This window comes from Oncorhynchus keta, chromosome 1 (genome assembly GCF_023373465.1).
Source record: "Oncorhynchus keta strain PuntledgeMale-10-30-2019 chromosome 1, Oket_V2, whole genome shotgun sequence".
Lineage (NCBI taxonomy): Eukaryota > Metazoa > Chordata > Actinopteri > Salmoniformes > Salmonidae > Oncorhynchus > Oncorhynchus keta.
In genome coordinates, this window is record NC_068421.1 from 48,752,312 (window position 1) to 48,770,287 (window position 17,976).

At 43.0% G+C, this 17,976-nt stretch overlaps 1 protein-coding gene across 4 annotated transcripts in view; it reads left to right on the forward strand.

The window, feature by feature from the left end:
* Window positions 1–17,976, forward strand: part of LOC118386829 (arf-GAP with coiled-coil, ANK repeat and PH domain-containing protein 2-like) — a 96,804-nt gene that overhangs the window by 63,058 nt on the left and 15,770 nt on the right. For all 4 annotated transcript variants that reach the window (XM_052526490.1, XM_052526494.1, XM_035774730.2 and 1 more), the window contains exons 9-12: window positions 647–721; window positions 14,909–15,021; window positions 15,963–16,014; window positions 17,514–17,614. In XM_052526490.1, coding sequence (XP_052382450.1) covers window positions 647–721; window positions 14,909–15,021; window positions 15,963–16,014; window positions 17,514–17,614 — 341 coding nt within the window. The remainder of the gene's footprint in view (window positions 1–646; window positions 722–14,908; window positions 15,022–15,962; window positions 16,015–17,513; window positions 17,615–17,976) is intronic.

Sequence of the window (17,976 nt, forward strand, 5' to 3'; positions counted from 1 at the left end):
TACCAGATAGTGTTTGCTTGAGATGAGATATCATAGATGCTGATTTAGGCTGTTTGCGGCCAAAAACCCTCTGAAGCGGAGACTAGAATTACACTGATATAGGAAACAAACTCTGGGGTCATCAAAGACCTACTCAAACAGTCTTCAAGTTCCTCAATCTGAAGGAGGAGAGCTCATCCCGTAGTGGAGCAGTTCTTTATCCAAGGGACACCTTTATGGTTCAAGTTTGAAAGAGAGCATAGACTACAGACTGCAATATTGCTTTCATGCGTCTAGTGTTTTTAGAACAGTGCTAAATTCAGGACAGCAGATGAGTAGAGGAAGCCACTTCAGATAACCAAGTATTTTGCATATGAACTCTATTTGTAGGGGAAACTGGAAGTTCATTAGCAACTACAGACACAAAAACCCTTACAAACTAGCCTTGAACCCTTTACTGTAGCTAGAGAGGATAGAGGCCTACTGGGGATTGTGGGGTCATTCGGCACAAAATGTACAGATATCTGACTGAAATAGAGGGGGACTACCTGAACTTGTCCAATAAGGAACAGTCATATTCTTTAGACTATTGCAACCTGTTTAAAAATATGGCACACACACAATTGATGCTTTCAAACAATCCTAACCTGTGCTCTGTGTGTTTCAGCTGGACCAGCTGGTGGTTGATGCAGCCAAAGAGAAGAGGGACATGGAGCAGAAACACTCCACCATTCAACAGAAGGTACCACACACACAGAAACATGACTCACCTTTTTTGGCACACTTGCGCTATACACTGAGTGTACAAAACATGAAAAACACCTTCCAAATCTTGAGTTGCACCACCACTTTTGCCTTCAGAACAGCTTCAATTCAACGGGACAAGGACTCAAAAAGGTGACAAGCATTCCACAAGGGATGCTGGCCCATATATATGCCATTTAGCAGACGCTTTTATCCAAAGCGACTTACAGTCATGTGTGCATACATTCTACGTATGGGTGGTCCCGGGAATCGAACCCACTACCCTGGCGTTACAAGCGCCATGCTCTACCAACTGTGCTACAGAAGGACCACGTTGACTCCAATGCTTCCCAAGTTGGCTGGATGTCCTTTGGCACTGGCAGTTTGGGAAACGCTGCTCTAGCTATCCTTGAGCGAGCACACACACACCCTCCCTGTCTCTAGCCTTGAGGAGCTCTGGTTTAAAGCAGTGATTTGACTGAGGTGGATCCTTTTCCCTCAGCCATAAAGCCTTTCTTATTGCACTCCAACCCATTCTATTAAAGGATCAGCCCTGAAACTAACAAACCAAATTTTAGAAATTAGCTGCTCAACCGGACCTTGATAAAACTGTCTCTGTGTTTGAGCAGAGCTTGATCAAAAGCCTGTACACCCAGTACCTCTCCAGACTGAGGGTAGACCACGTGTTTTATACCGTTGCCTAACTGGTGTTCTACTTTGGGAGGGGGGATAAAAGTAATGGAGAAATCATGGAAAAGTCATGAAGTTCCATCTGTCAAAATGTGTATGAACCCTGCCCTTTACTCTTGTGACCCCTTTCCCAGTCCCCTTCCACTCACAAGGCCGGCAATATGCTTAACCTCATCTTCACAAGAGGCTGTTTGCTTTCTAATCTCTCTGCAACCCCACTCCATGTGGAACACTACTCCTCCAACCCTTCCCACTCGGCCCCTACCTAGATGGTCATGCGCCGCCGCAATCTTTGCTCTCTCTCTCCCACTACTGTCTCCTTCTATCCTATCCTCTTTTCCTTTGGCTTAAGCCTTCTCCCTCCTGTCTCCTGACTCTGCTTCTTCGACAGTACTCAACTCCCTTTCCGCAATCTTTGACTCCCACTGTCCCCTTTCCTCCCAGCCTGCTCGACCTTCTCCTCTTGCTCCGTGGCTGAGTGACTCACTGTGTGCTTACAGAACAGGGCTGCGGGAAGCTGGGCGGAAATGGAGGATAACTAAACTTCTGTCCTTCTACTCCCCCTTCTGTACCTTCTCTTCCTCTGTATCTGCTGCTAAAGCCACTTTCTATCACTCTAAATTAAAAGTTTTTCTCCACCTTCCCCCTCCTCCCGCTCTGTGGATGACTTTGTCAACCACTTTGTAGAAAAGGTTAACAATATCCATCCCTCATTCTCTCAGGCCACTGAGCCCACTGATCCCACTCACACAGAACTACCCTACGCCTTGACCTCTTTCTCCCCTCTCTCTCTAGATGATATCCTGTGACTAGTGATGTCTGGCTGCTCGACAACCTGCCCACTTGACCCCATCCCCTCCTCCCTTCTCCAGACCATCTCTGGAGACCTTCGCCCATTCTTCATCTCCCTCAACTCATCCCTGATATAAAAAACTACAGACCTGTATCCCTTCTTTATTTTCTTTCCTAAACACTTGAGCATGCTGTCTCTGACCAACTCTTTCGTTATCTCTCTCAGAATTATCTTCTTGACCCTAACCAGGCAACTCACTCAACCGAGACCTTTCTCCTCTGTGTCACGGAGGCTCTCCGCTCTGCCAAACCTGACTCTCTCTCATCTACGACTAAATCTAACTGCTCCATTCGACACCGTGAACCATCAGATCCTCCTCTCCGTCCTCTCAGGGTTGGGTGTCTCAGGTTCTGCACAATCCTGGATTGAGTCATACCTGGCAGGTTGTCCCTACCAGGTGGAGTGAAAAGAATCTGTGTCTGCACCACGTGCTCTCACTACTGCTGTCCCCCAGGGTTCGGTTCTAGGCCTTATCCCTTTTTTCTCTTTACACCCTGGCAAACTTCTCAGCTTGGATGTCGGCCCACCAGCTCAAGGTCAACCTCGACAATACACAGCTACTCTTCCTCCCGGGCAGTGTTAATTTTGGAAATCTTTTTAGTCTATCATTTTTCTGCATAACATCCTATTCTCTCCCAACAGAAGAAATATGAGGATATATCTGGCCATGAATTCCCAAGCCTACATAGATATTAAAGAGCGATGGAGGGGGACCCCTGTCACTCGATCGCGCCATTATCAATGTTCCACAGACGCCGAAGCCACATTGATGTCCAAAAGTAAAATGGAGGCTAATGACTTTGAATGGGAACTAATGAGCTAAAAGCTAAGTAATGTAGTCGAGTCCGATTCAAGTCCCCTGCTACCAAATGTTTGCATATAGGCTCCCAGGGCCACGTTCAGTTGCAAAACGTTCTCTAACGTTGCAGATAAAGATTCCATGAATAGAGCCAACGTTATTCCTTATTCAACATGTCAGAGGGAGATTTTTGTTTGTTCTACGCAGCATATTTATATCTGAACGTACCAAAACATTGTGTCCTGCTGAACGTGCTCCAGCTATAACAAGCTAATGAGGTAACAAGCCTGAACAAGGTGACGCCTAAACACATTTTTAGCAGCCCCGTCTGCAGTTCTTTCGGAAAGTATTCAGACCCCTTGACTTTCCCCACATTTTGTTACATTACAGCCTTTTTCTAAAATGGATTAAATCGTTTTTTCTTTTCATCAATTTAGACACAATACCCCATAATGAGCCCTGCCAGGATGTGTGGGGAGCGATACTGCACACCTTTTTTCAAGTCTCTCCAGAGATGGTCGATCGGGTTCAAGTCCGGGCTCTGGCTGGGCCACTCAAGGACATTCAGAGACTTGTCCCGAAGCCACTCATGCGTTGTTTTGGCTGTGTGCTTACGGTCGTTGTCCTGTTGGCTCAGGACAGCGGAGTCAATCACCACCTTCCGGAGACACCTGAAACCCTACCTCTTTAAGGAATACCTAGGATAGGATAAGTAATCCTTCTCACCCCCCTCCTTTTAAGATTTAGATGCACTATTGTAAAGTGACTGTTCCACTGGATGTCATAAGGTGAATGTACCAATTTGTAAGTCGCTCTGGATAAGAGCGTCTGCTAAATGACTTAAATGTAAATGTGGAGCAGGTTTTCATAAAGTATCTCTCTGTACTTTTCTCCGTTCATCGTTCCCTCAATCCTGACTAGTCTCCCAGTCCCTGCCGCAGAAGAAAACCCCACAGTATGATTCTGCCACCACTGTGCTTCACCGTAGGGATGGTTCCAGGTTTCTTCCAGATGTGACGCTTTGCTTTCAGGCCAAAAAGTTAAATCTTGCTTTCATCAGACCAGAGCATCTGGTTTCAGAAATTATTTTAGGTGCCTTTTAAGCAAACTCCAAGAAGGCTGTCATGTACCTCTTACTGAGGAGTGGCTTCCGTCTGGCCACTCTACCATAAAGCTTGATTGGTGGAGTGCTACAGCGATGGTTGTCCTTCTGGGAGGTTCTCCCATCTCCACAGAGGACCTCTGCCAGAGTGAACATTGGGTTCTTGGTCACCTGTCTGACCAAGGCCCTTCTCCCCCGATTGGTCAGTTTGGCCAGGCAGCCAGCTCTAGGAAGAGGTGTTCTTAACTTCTTCTATTTAAGAATGTGTCCTCGGGGACCTTCAATGCTGCAGACATTTTCTGTACCTGTGCCTTGACACAGTCCTGTCGTCTCTGTGCTCTACGGACTATTCCTTCCACCTCATGGCTTGGTTTTTGCTCTGACATGCACTGTCAACTGTGGGACCTTATAGAGACCGTGTAGACCGTTGTAGAAAATGATGAGGGTGATCAATGGAAAAAGAATGTACCTGAACTTTGCAAAGGGTCTGATACTTATGTAAATAAGGTATTTCATTTTTTTCGGCTTGTCATTATTGTGAATAGATTGATGAGAAAAAAAAATATTAAATCGATTTTAGAAAAGGGCTGTAACGTAACAAAATGTAGATAACGTCAAGGCGTCTGAATACATTTCGAATGCATATCTCAAATTTTAAAAAAGGAAACGCAATGGATAAGTTTCACTGGAACCTGTTTTTGTACATGAGTGAGTTTGTTGGTATTTGTTGTCTGTGTAAGTATCTACATCCAAGTTTGTTTGCCTGTCTGGCCTCTTAATATGTCTGTCAGTCTGTGTCTGTATGTAAATCTCTTTCCTTTTTTTGTGTCTGCGTGAGAGTGTGTGCATGTCTGTCTGTGTGTGTGAGCGGAACATGGCAAGCAGCAGCTTGCTCTCCAGCATGAGCAGCACTTCCAGCCAGGAGCCCTCTCATTCGCAGCCCGTGCAAATTTACGCTCATCCTTGTGCGTCTTGCATCCCAGCGCCCTCCCTGTCCAACCCCCTCCCTTTTACTAGATGCTATTTTTATGTCGTCTCGCTCCCTCCCTCTCTCTTTCTCTTTCTGCCAGTATGTATCAGCAGTTCTAACCTCTCCTCTTTTTCTTCCACCTCTCTCCACTGTTCCCCAGGCTGCTCTGCAGGTAAGCCTTTTTCCTCTGTGTATTTCTGTGCTATTTCAGTTCTTTCTGCATGTTGATAGTCTGAAGTAATCATGATATATTATTGACACATACATGACGTGACCGGGTTAAGACCACCCAGTCCTCGTCACAGGTATGCTCGTGTCTGTTGAATTTCATGCATGGCGGCTGTGTTATATACCAGTCATTCATTCACCTAATGTGTTTATGATATAGCATATTGCGACAGTCTAGTCTTTATGCCTTACTGCAAAGGGAATGTGAGAGGCAAGTTTGATATCGGTCTAATTGCAACGTTGCAGAACATTACGAAAATGTGTTGTGCTAGCTGGGATAGGCTGAATCTATAACATACAAGCTAATTGCTCAATTGAAATATCCACCTAGACTCATGTGCATTTCATTTCCTCATGACTGCGTTTTTTAGAGTGTGCTTACGATGCCTTATTTCTACCTGTGTGAATTATTAATACATTTCTAGAGGGCTCCATCGTGTTACAGATTGTCCCCATTGGACGGAGGGGGGTTCTAAGTTTAGCTCAAAGTATTAGCTTTTCTGCTTCTCAGAGGAGGAGGCAGTGGATTGTGAACTGGAAAGGGTTCATTTTGGTTTTGTGGTTTGTGCATGCTGCAGGAGAAAACATGAGTCTATATACATACACACACACTGGGAGAAGTAGAGTACATGGCTTTCAAATAGAGGCTGTATAAATGTTTCATGCTGGAGCTAATCTGCACGGGGTACGGTTTGTTATTCTAAACCCATTGCGCCAGCCAGCATTGACCTACACACACACACACACACACACACACACACACACACACACACACACACACACACACACACACACACACACACACACACACACTCGCATCCCAATGAGTTCGCATGCCGCTGCGGCCTCAGCGGAAGGGGGAGGTGCCAAACTCAGCCAGCAGCAGTGACGAGTGTTGATGAGGAACGGACCGACACGCACACACAGGGTAATGGGGAGGCTTGCTTTGGAGAGTGTGACAGGGCTGTCACTTGAGATGCTACGGGAGGACAGCAGAGGTAGCTACCGCTAGCTAGCCATTGTCAAGGTGACTGGGACACCGACAAACACACTGACCTGCTGTCACAGACATGAAGATGAAGATCTTCAGCAGATTCCACTATGTGTGGCATCTGGTGAGTCCGCTGAAAGAAGGGGGCAAAACATGTTTATTTTTAGCTTCATATGGCTCTGTGCCATGGTCATGCTCTCTTGTGTGTGTGTTCAACTATCTCCAATTGTATGTCATGGAATCAATTGTCTCCTCATTCTCAGTTTCTCAGCCCTTTCTCAGTCTTCTGGTGTTACTCTTTTAGGAGGTGACAGAGGTTGAACCTTTTCCCGATGGACGCAGCTTTTGTGCGTGGAGGTCCTCCGTATGTAATATTTGATTTTCATTTGCTATTTGGTTTCCATTGACCCCCCCCCTGCCAACTCCCTCCTCTTTTCCCGGCATAACTAGAGTGATGAGGGATTCCATTGTCATGCTGTACATTCATGTGGTTTTCTCATTCTAAAGTATGCCTCCCACGGTTTACCTTCTGACTACAAAGCAATGGTCTGATCCCAGATCTGTTGTGCTGTCTTGCCAATTCCTTGTCACTCATAGTCCAGTTGTCAAGACAGTTGGATCTGGGATCAGGCTAAAGAAGCATGGGTTTGACGTCTGCTTACATGTGAGTTCTGAGCTCTGGTTGTTGTCATTACTTGTTTCCTGTTTGACACCTTTATTACCTCCGTTCCTTGAAGCAATATCTGATCTGACATGGATGGATTGATATATGATGCAACCCATGCTTTCACCTATCCAATCTTGTCAAATCATTATTTTTTTTAATTATTTTTTTTACAGGTCCATGTTTTGCCCACACAGTCGATTATTGCCTTGTCCTTTGACCGGTTGGGGATTGGATTCTATGTCCCTTGTCTGTCTTGAGTCCTGGCTGTATGGCTGTTTTACAGTTGTATGGCTTTGTGTGTGGGTATTGTGGACAGTATCCAGGTTTAGTGGTGTGTATGTAGAGGGATGCCATGTTTTTATCCCTGCCCAAAAGTAACAACTATTTTATTCCTCTCCAGGGCTGGGACAGAGGCCTTGAATAATACATACAGCCTAAAAATACATCTTAGAGAGTCTGTTTGAGTAGGCTACACACTGTTACATTGCAAATGATTCCTTAGTTTAAGTGTACTGTACAGTGTACACACTAGGGTAAATTGTTTTATGATTGGGTGATATTACGATAGTATCATCTATTGACGATGATTGAGAGCCATTGTTCATGGTGAAGACATTGTGATATGACAGACGATGGATAGCCTATTTTAACTTGACTGCCGCCCCGCAGTAAAGAACAAAATCTCGCACAGCAGGGCAGCACACAAGTGACATTCTGAGTAATTAGCTTTTTCCTATTTGCTATAACCTATTTCAATAAATATGTTGTATACAGAATGCAAGAGAGGAATGTAGGGTAACTGGGCAGAGAATTCCACCAAAGCAGAGCAAAATGTCGAATCATAAAATATGGTTTCTCTCTGTCGGATGCATGGGCCTTATAGCCTAAACCTATTCATTTTTTTTAATATACTGTGGGGTCTGGAATTTTTGGATCCATTGATAAAGAAGTGCAAAAAAGACTACAAAATAAATACAAATACTGTATTTGTATGCTATTGTATACTTTATTTTTATATCATTTTATACTTATGCAATTGCTCAGAGAAAGATTTTGTTGAACAAGTAATAAAAAATAAATAAAAACATCTAAGGGTCAAAATGATTGTATCCTCTGCAGAAGGGGAGCTAGCTTGAGGGCCTCGGGTGCGACCGTCCCAAGCACCTGTAATTGCTGATTTTTATTTGTTTGACCGTTCGGGACCTTTAAATCAAATTCCCATGTAAAATAGCCTTTTGAGTGACTAAAATATCACCCATCATATTTTTGGGGAATAGCAATGCTAAATAATTGACAAAGTATTTTTTTTCTCCCATGACTAAATACCAGGAAGTTTGAAAAGACCGGCTGAGTGGGCGGGGAACTTATATTCATGAGCTCGCAGTTCTTTGACAGTTCTTTGAAACTCATGTCAAGAAACTTGGATGCAATGAGCAGTGTTTCAGTATAATCATCTCAAGCAAATTTGGTGATACACAAAGCAAGTCCAGCAACATGGAAATTACATCAATGATGTATTTTTTTTTATACATCTCCTGTTTGGCTCTTGTGATGCGGTTCACAGCAGCAGTTTTGAATGAAAAAAAAAAAAAAACCTAGCCACGAGGTCGAAGGAATTGTCTGTAAAGCTCAGAGACAGGATTGTGTCAAGGCACAGATCTGGGGAAGGTTACCAAAAACATTCTGCAGCATTGAGGTCCTCAAGAACCTGATGGTCACTAAGAGAGCTCCAGAGTTCCTCTGTGGAGATGGGAGAACCTTCCAGAAGGACAACCATTTCTTCAGCACTCCACCAATCCGGCCATTATGGTAGTGGCCAGATGGAAGCCACTCGGTAAAAGGCACACGACAGCCAGCTTGGCGTTTGCCTAAAGGCACCTAAAGACTCTCAGACCATGAGAAACAAGATTTTCTAGATTGATGAAACCAAGATTGAACTTTTTGACCTGACTTTAGTGTCACATCTGGGGGAAACCTGGTACCCTCCCTACGGTTAAGCATGGTGGTGGCAGCATCATGCTGTGGGGATGTTTTTCTGCGGCGGGGACTGGGAGACTAGTCAAGATCGAGGAAAAGATGAACAGGGCAAAGATCAGAGATCCTTAATGAAATCCTGCTCCAGAGTGCTCAGGCCCTCAGACTGGGGCAAAGATTCACCTTCCTACAGGACAACGACCCGAAGCAGCCAAGACAATGCAGGAGTGGCTTCGGGACAAGTGTTAATGTCCTTGAGTGGTCCATCCAGAGTCTGGACTTGAACCCGATCAAACATCTCTGGTGAGACCTGGAATTACCTGTGCAGGTGCTTCAAGCTTGTAGCGTCATATCCAAGAGAACTCGAGGCTGTAATCGCTGCCAATGGTGCGTCAAAAAAGTACTGAGTAAAGGGTCTGAATACTTTCCAAATGCACTGTATACAGTTGAAGTTGGAAGTTTACATACACCTTAGCCAAATACATTTAAACTCAGTTTTTCACAATTCCTGACATTTAGTCCTAGTAAGAATTCCCTGTCTAAGGTCAGTTAGGATCACCACTTTATTTTAAGAATGTGAAATGTCAGAATAATAGTAGAGAGAATTATTTATTTATAAATTTATTTTTTCATCACATTCCCAGTGGGTCAGAAGTTTACATACACTCAATTAGTATTTGTTAGCATTGCCTTGAAAATGGTTTAACTTGGGTCAAACATTTTGGGTAGCCTTCCACAAGCTTCCCACAATAAGTTGGGTGAATTTTGGCCCATTCCTCCTGACGGAGCTGGTGTAACTGAGTCAGGTCTGTAAAGGCCTTCTTGCTCGCACAGGCTTTTCCAGTTTTGCCCCCAAATTTTCTATAGGATAGAGGTCAGGGCTTTGGGATGGCCACTCCAAAACCTTGACTTTGTCCTTAAGCCATTTTGCCACAACTTTGGAAGTATGCTTGGGGTCATTGTCCGTTTGGAAGACCCATTTGCGACCAAGCTTTAACTTCCTGACTAATGTCTTGAGATGTTGCTTCAATATATCCACATAATTGTCCTTCCTTATGAAGCCATCTATTTTGTGAAGTGCACCAGTCCCTCCTGCAGCAAACACCCCCATAACATGATGCTGCCACCTCCGTGCTTCACGGTTGGGATGGTGTACTTCGGCTTGCAAGCCTCCACCTTTTTCCTCCAAACATAACGATGGTCATTATGTCCAAACAGTTCTATTTTTGTATCTTCCGTACGATCTTTGTCCCCATGTGCAGTTGCAAACCGTAGTCTGGCTTTTTTATGGACGTTTTTGGAGCAGTGGCTTCTTCCTTGCTGAGCGGCCTTTCAGGTTATTTTGATTCTAGGACTCGTTTGACTGTGGATATAGATACTTTTGTATCCGTTTCCTCCAGCATCTTCACAAGGTCCTTTTGCTGTTGCTCTGGGATTGATTTGCACTTTTTGCACTAAAGTACGTTCATCTCTAGGAGACAGAGCATGTCTTCTTCCTTAGCGGTATGACGGCTGTGTGGTCCCATGGTTTTTATACTTGCGTACCATTGTTTGTACAGATGAACATGGTACCTTCAGGCATTTGGAAATTGGTCTTGGTCTTGTGGAGGTCTACAATTATTTTCTGAGGTCTTGGCTGATTTCTTTTGATTTTCCCATGATGTCAAGCAAAGAGGCACTGAGTTTGAAGGTAGACCTTGAAATACATCCACAGGTACAATTGACTCAAATGATGTCAATTAGCCAATCAGAAGCTTCTAATGCCATGACACAATTTTCTGGAATTTTCCAAGCTGTTTAAGGCACTGCCGACTTAGTGTATGCAAACTTCTGACCCACTGGAATTTCTGATACATTGAAATAAACTGTCTGTGAACAATTGTTGGAAAAATGACTGACTTGTGTCATGCACAAAGTAGATGTCCTAACCGACTTGCCAAAACTATAGTTTGTTAACAAGGGTGGAGTGGTTGAAAAACGAGTTTTAATGACTCCCAAGCTAAGGGTATGTTAACTTCCGTACTTCAACTGTATGAATGTACTGTACCAGTCAAAGGTTTTGACTCACTCATTCCAGTTTTTTGTTGTTGTGCTATTTTCTAATAGTGAAGACATCAAAACTATGAAGTAACACGTATGGGATCATGAAGTAACCAAAAATTGTTAAACAAATCAAAATATATTTTATATTTGAGATGTTTGCCTTGATGACAGCTTTGCACTCTTGACTGCTTTTCCTTCACTCTGCGGTCCAACTCATCCCAAACAGCGGCAGTTAGCCTAGTGGTTAAAGCGTTGGGGCCGTAACCGAAAGGTTGCTGGATCGAATCCTTGAGCTGACAATTTAGTTATCCCACTGTTCCCCGGTAGGCCGTCATTGTGAATAAGAATTTGTTCTTAACTGACTTGCCTAGTTAAATAAAGGTTCAATTACAAAAACCCATCTCAATTAGGTTGAGGTCGGGTGAATGTGGAGGCCAGGTCATCTGATGCAGCACTCCATCACTGTGTTTTGAGCCATTGTCCAGTTGAAAAACAAATGATCGTCCCACTAAACGCAAACCAGATGGGATGACGTATCGCTGCAGAATTCTGTAGTAGCCATGCTGGTTAAGTGTGCCTTGAATTCTAAATAAATCACTGACGGTGTCACCAGCAAAGCACCCCCATACCATCACATCTCATCCTCCATACTTCACGGTGGGAACCACACATTTTACCAAATAGGGCTATCTTCTGTATACTAACCCTACATTAAGAAGGAAATAAATTCTACAAATTAATTTTTAACAAGGCATAAAAAGAAAAACCCTTGAAAAACCCTTGAGTAGGTAGGTAGGTAGGTAGGTAGGTAGGTAGGTAGGTAGGTAGGTAGGTAGGTATCTGCTGAATTGCAGAGCGCCAAATTCAAATTAAATTACTAATTTTTAAAATTTTTCATGAAATCACAAGTGCAATATATCAAAACACAGTTTAGCTTGTTTCTACCTGGCGTGTCCGATTTCAATAAAGCTTTTCGGCGAAAGCATACCAAGGTAGCCTAGTGGTTAGAGTGTTGGACTAGGAACCGAAAGGTTGCAAAAGGTTGTTACACAATACATGTACGTTTTGCTCGATAAAGTGCATATTTATATCCAAAAATCTATTTACATTGGCACGTTAAGTTCAGTAATGTTTTGCTTCCAAAACATCCAGCGATTTTGCAGAGAGCCACATCAGTTTACAGAAATACTCATTATAAACATTGATACAAGATACAAGTGTTATTCACAGAATTAAAGATATACTTCTCCTTAATGCAACCGCTGTGTCAGATTTCAAAAAAACTTTACGGAAAAAGCAAACCATGCAATAATCTGAGTACCTCGCTCAGACAACAAATCAAGCCAAACAGATATCCGCCATGTTGGAGTCAACAGAAGTCAGAAATAGCATTATAAATATTCACTTACTTTTGATGATCTTCATCAGAATGCACTCCCAGGAATCACAGGTCCACAATAAATGTTTGATTTGTTCGATAACGTTCATCTTTATGTCCAAATACCTCCTTTTTGTTCGCACGTTTAGCCCAGTAATCCAAATTCATGACGCACGACCACTAGGAGCAGACAAAAAGTCAACAAGTTCCGTTTACAGTCTGTAGAAACATGTCAAACGGAGTATAGAATCAATCTTTAGGATGTTTTTAACATAAATCTTCAATAATGTTCCAACAGGAGAATTCCTTTGTCTTAAGAAATGCAATGGAACTCAAGCTAACTCTCCGGTGAATGCGCGTGGCCAGCTCGTGGCTCTCTGCCAGACCACTGACTCAAAGAGCCCTCATTCCCCCTCCTTCACAGTAGAAGCATCAAACAAGGTTCTAAAGACTGTTGACATCTAGTGGAAGCCTTAGGAAGTGCAATTTGACCCCATAGACACTGTGTATTCGATAGGCCAAGAGTTGAAAAACTTAAAACCTCAGATTTTCAGGATTTCGCCTGCCATATGAGTTCTGTTATACTCACAGACATCATTCAAACTGTTTTAGAAACTTTAGTGTTTTCTATCCAAATCTACTAATAATATGCATATATTAGCAACTGGGACTGAGTAGCAGGCATTTTACTCTGGGCACGCTTTTCATCCAAACGTGAAAATGCTGCCCCCTATCCCAAACAGGTTAACGTTTCAATTGCTAAACATGATCACATTATATAGGTAACTTCTGATCATTGCATAGCCTACGTGATAAAAAAGTAACCGTTTACAGGGAGATGCACAAAAATAGGTTTTGGCGCAAAACCAGTTGCCAGTGCTCCAAACTCTTATACATGTTTCTTCTTTTACTGGTGATCAGCAACAATCAGTAGGACATCGCTAACCCACTTTATTATAAATAAATAAATGTGCTCATCAACCGTAAATCATCTGTGTCTGGTTATTCATATAAGCATGTCTTTAGATTAAGTGACGGAGGACATAGGACCATTGTCACACTTGAGTTAGGGAATTGCCGCATTCAAAACAACTGGGAACTCAGAGTTCGGTGCGTTCAAGACAACAGGGACCTTGAAAAAAAACGAGCTCCAACTGGGGATGTTTTTTTTTTAAAAACAACAACTTGTCATACAACTTAGAATTCCAAGTCGGCTCTATTGTCTTTCATGAGGTCACAACATGAAACAAAACGGACCGGGCCGTAGCTGGCTTCTCCACCGACCGTTTACACATTCTCTAAAACATGGATATTGTTCAGTTCTCAAGTTCTGTGATGTCGAAGAAGTTCCTTTGTTCTCTCTATGTGTCTCTTTCTGCATGACCAGGAGGAAAGTCTCTCCTCCAGGAATTTACAACCTGAGATAACAGAACCTGGGTGTAGGAGATTGAGAGGAGGAAGCCACTCACTATACCCAAAGAGGGCCACGTCATGACAGTCTCTATACAAGCAAGTCAAACACCCATGAGTCCAAATCTACTTCACATCTCCAAATCATAAAACTCATGTCATATACAGTGTCAATATTTATGATCTCTGTTTGTTACAAAATGACATGTCGTCATAGCCTGGGTTCTGAACAGAATGAGCCTATGAAGGACATTTGCTTCAGCACACGCACCTGAATGCGCTCATGACTACTTTCTATGGACACCAAAATTACGATCTGTTTCTCCGAATTACCTTGTGAAAGCCTAACACTAAGATTGTATGTTGACAAGAGATCAAGCTTTCAAATCATGCACACATTACCCAGGTTATGATTTATAATGTACAGAAATTGTGTGCATGGCAGGGATGCAGGGTTGTGTTCCAAAATAACTAACTACAAGTGTGCTTGCTCTAGGTCCTCAACGACACAGCTCGGAGAGCTCAAAAAAGTACCTTATAGTTGAAGATTTCTTTGTCATAAAAGTGCATTGAAATTGCTTCGACACTGCACACTTTGAAGTGGTTTATGGCCACTTGGAGACACCAGTTATTCGTCTCACTCAAACCCTTGTAATTTTTTTTGTCTTACAGTAAATGTAAAGTGCACAAAGTGAACCGTGTAATATTTGGCTCCAGACTTGTCAGGTAAACTGTTGTGTACTCACCTTTGGTTAAAAACAAAAAATCCTATTATCTCCAAACTGTTCCCTATCAATGGCTACCATGGATGCATTTTCATATTTGTTATGTAAGAGACATTTCAATTTAGCTCTATACATGTAGGCCAATTCCCACGAGTGCAACGGGTTAACGCCCACCGTAGCAAAACGGGCATTTCTTATTAAACTAGCTCAGGTGGTACCTCCTTGTTCTGGACCCCAGATGTGTGGCTCAGTGGCACAGAGTACTGAGTCACTCATCGTCCTCAACTGGCCACCCACAGTGAATCAGGATCAGACTGTTTCTGTTGACCCTCCTGACTGACTCTCTCTCTTGCAGGACTTCTCGAATGACGACACCAAGCTGGAGTACAATGTGGACGCAGACAATGGCATCGCGATGGAGGGCTACCTGTTTAAGAGGGCCAGCAATGCCTTCAAGACATGGAACAGGTCAGCTGCAAGAAATTATGCTCTTTCTTATTTCCTCCCTCATTCTCTGACATTCCCTCTTTTTTTCTCTCTCTCCTTCTCCCCCTTGTCTCTCTTTATCGTTCTCCCCCGTTTCTCTCTTTCGTGCTCTCTCTCTCTCCCTTCACCTCCCCCCCTGTCTCTTTCTGGTCAAGCTGATATGTCCCCAAGCACAGCTTCACCATTGCACTAAACTTCACAATACATGTCCAGTATGTAGAACATGCATGGAAGAAGTCATCTTTATGTCCTCTAACTGTATGGTGATTAGGGTGGAGAGGTGATAATTCTCTGTTTAGTCTGCCCAGGGCCCTAGTCAGCCAGGTGGGCAGGATGGAGGGAGGTAGGGATGGTGAGAGGGAGGGATTCAAGCTGCTGAGGCGGCGTCTCCATGGCGATCAATAGTGACATGTGACGTAGTCAACTGACACGACGGGGAGCGCTGCCTGATTGGCGCATGGCTCTGTGTGCTGCATTGAGTTAGCAAGTAGACCTCCAGCTCTTTATTGTCCTGTAGCCTCCAAAGCCATTCCCTGTACTGCAAGATGGAGGTCTCTGGAACCATACCTTTTGAGAATAACTTGTAATATCTAAACAATTGGGTTTCAAACGTTACAATGTTAAATGTTACCACACACACAACTTTTCCCCCGATATTTTCTGTCAAACCATGACAAACAGCATAGTTTTCTAGAATAGGAATCCAGGATTTAAAAACCATATCATAATCTATATATTTATATTTCATTAAATCTATAACCATTTCAATTTACTTTCTTAACTAACTTGTTTCTCTGACTACTGAGAATAGTTGGAATGCTTGCATGCATTTCAGAAGTCAACCTTCAGCCTCTGAGATATATGCAATAAATTGTGTCACCCATTTACCTGTGACCGTGACTGCTGGTGTGATCTCCTTTCAGGCGCTGGTTCTCCATTCAAAACAATCAGTTAGTTTACCAGAAGAAATTCAAGGTAAGTCCGATGACTCCAGCAGTGTCCCAAATGGCACCCTATTCCCTATAGGCCCTGGTCAAAAGTAATGCACTTAATAGGGCCATGTTCTGTTATAATCTACACCCGGCACAGCCAGAAGAAGACTGGCCACCCCTCAGAGCCTGGTTCCTCTCTAGGTTTCTTCCTAGGTTCTGGCCTTCGTAGGGTGTTTTTCCTAGCCACCGTGCTTCTACATCTGCATTGCATGCTGGTTGGAGTTTTAGGCTGAAAAGGGCTTAATAAATACATTTGATTGATTGAAATAAATTTGATTGATTTAGAATGCAGACTCCAACTGTACCACCCACCATCAAATATACACTACTGTTCAAGTTTGGGGTTTGGGGTCACTTAGAAATTTCCTCAACTGGCAGCTTCATTAAATAGTACCCGCAAAACACCAGTCTCAACGTCAACAGGGAAGAGGCGACTCCGGGATGCTGTCCTTTTCGGCAGAGTTCCAGTGTCCTTTTTCCCATTTTAATATTTTTTATTGGCCAGTCTGAGATATGGCTTTCTCTTTGCAACTCTGCCTGAAGCCCAGTATCCCGGAGCCACTTCTTCACTGTTGACATTGAGACTGGTGTTTTGCAGGTACTATTTAATGAAGCTGCCAGTTGAGGACTTGTGAGGCGTCTGTTTCGCGAACTAGACACTCCTCTTGCTCAGTTGTGCACCGGGGCCTCCCACTCCTCTTTCTATTCTGGTTATAGCCAGTTTGCACTGTTCTGTAATGGGAGTAGTACACAGCCTTGTGCAAAATCTTCAGTTTCTTGGCAATTTCATGGATTAGCCGTCATTTATCAGAACAGAAAAAAGTTATTTGTTTCTGGCCATTTTGAGCCTGTAATCGAACCCACAAATGCTGATGCTACAGATACGCAACTAGTCTAAAGAAGGCCCGTTTTATTGCTTCTTTAATCAGCACGAAGTTTTAAGCTGTGCTAACATAATCACAAAATAGTTTTCTAATGATCAATTAGCCTTTTCAAATTATAAACTTGGATTAGCTAACACAACGTGCCATTGGGACATGAGTGATAATGGGCCTATGTAGATATTCCATAAAAAATCTGCCGTCATTTACAACATTAACAATGTCTACACTGCATTTCTGATCAATTTTATGTTATTTTAATGGACCTTTTTTTTTTTTTTTTTCAAAAACAAGAACATTTCTCAGTGACACCAAACTTTTGAACGGTACTATACATGGATCACTTGGAGCCAATATTCCCCTTACATTTTTTATGTACTGAAGTAGGGTTGAATAAGGAGCACAGTTAACAGATGATGAGTTTGTGGAATGTGGAGGAAAACAATTCACTCTGCTGCTGGTTATAATGTGAAATCAGAGTCTATGCAGTGTTGTGAAGCATTTCCATTTGCGCATGTGTGTCAGAGCGCTGAGTGTGTGTGTGTATTGTGCATTGTAGTGTGTTTGTTTTACGAAGACTGTGTGTGTTCTCCTTTCCCAGGATAATCCCACAGTGGTGGTGGAGGACTTGCGGCTTTGCACAGTCAAACACTGTGAGGATATTGAACGCCGCTTCTGCTTTGAAGTGGTGTCCCCCACCAAGTGAGTACACACACACACACAATATATTGCACATACAGTTGAGGTCAGAAGTTTACATACACTTAGGTTGGAGTCATTAAAACTCGTTTTTCAACCACTCCACAAATTTCCTGTTAACAAACCCTAGTTTTGGCTAGTCTTTTAGGACATCTATTGTGTGCATGACACAAGTAATTTTCCAAACAATTGTTTACAGACAGGTTATTTCACTTATATTTCACTGTATCATACATAATTCCAGTGGGTCAGAAGTTTACATACACTAAGTTGACTGTGCCTTGAAACAGCATGGAAAATTCCAGAAAATGATGTCATGGCTTCTGAAGCTTCTGATAGGCTAATTGACATAATTTAAGTGAATT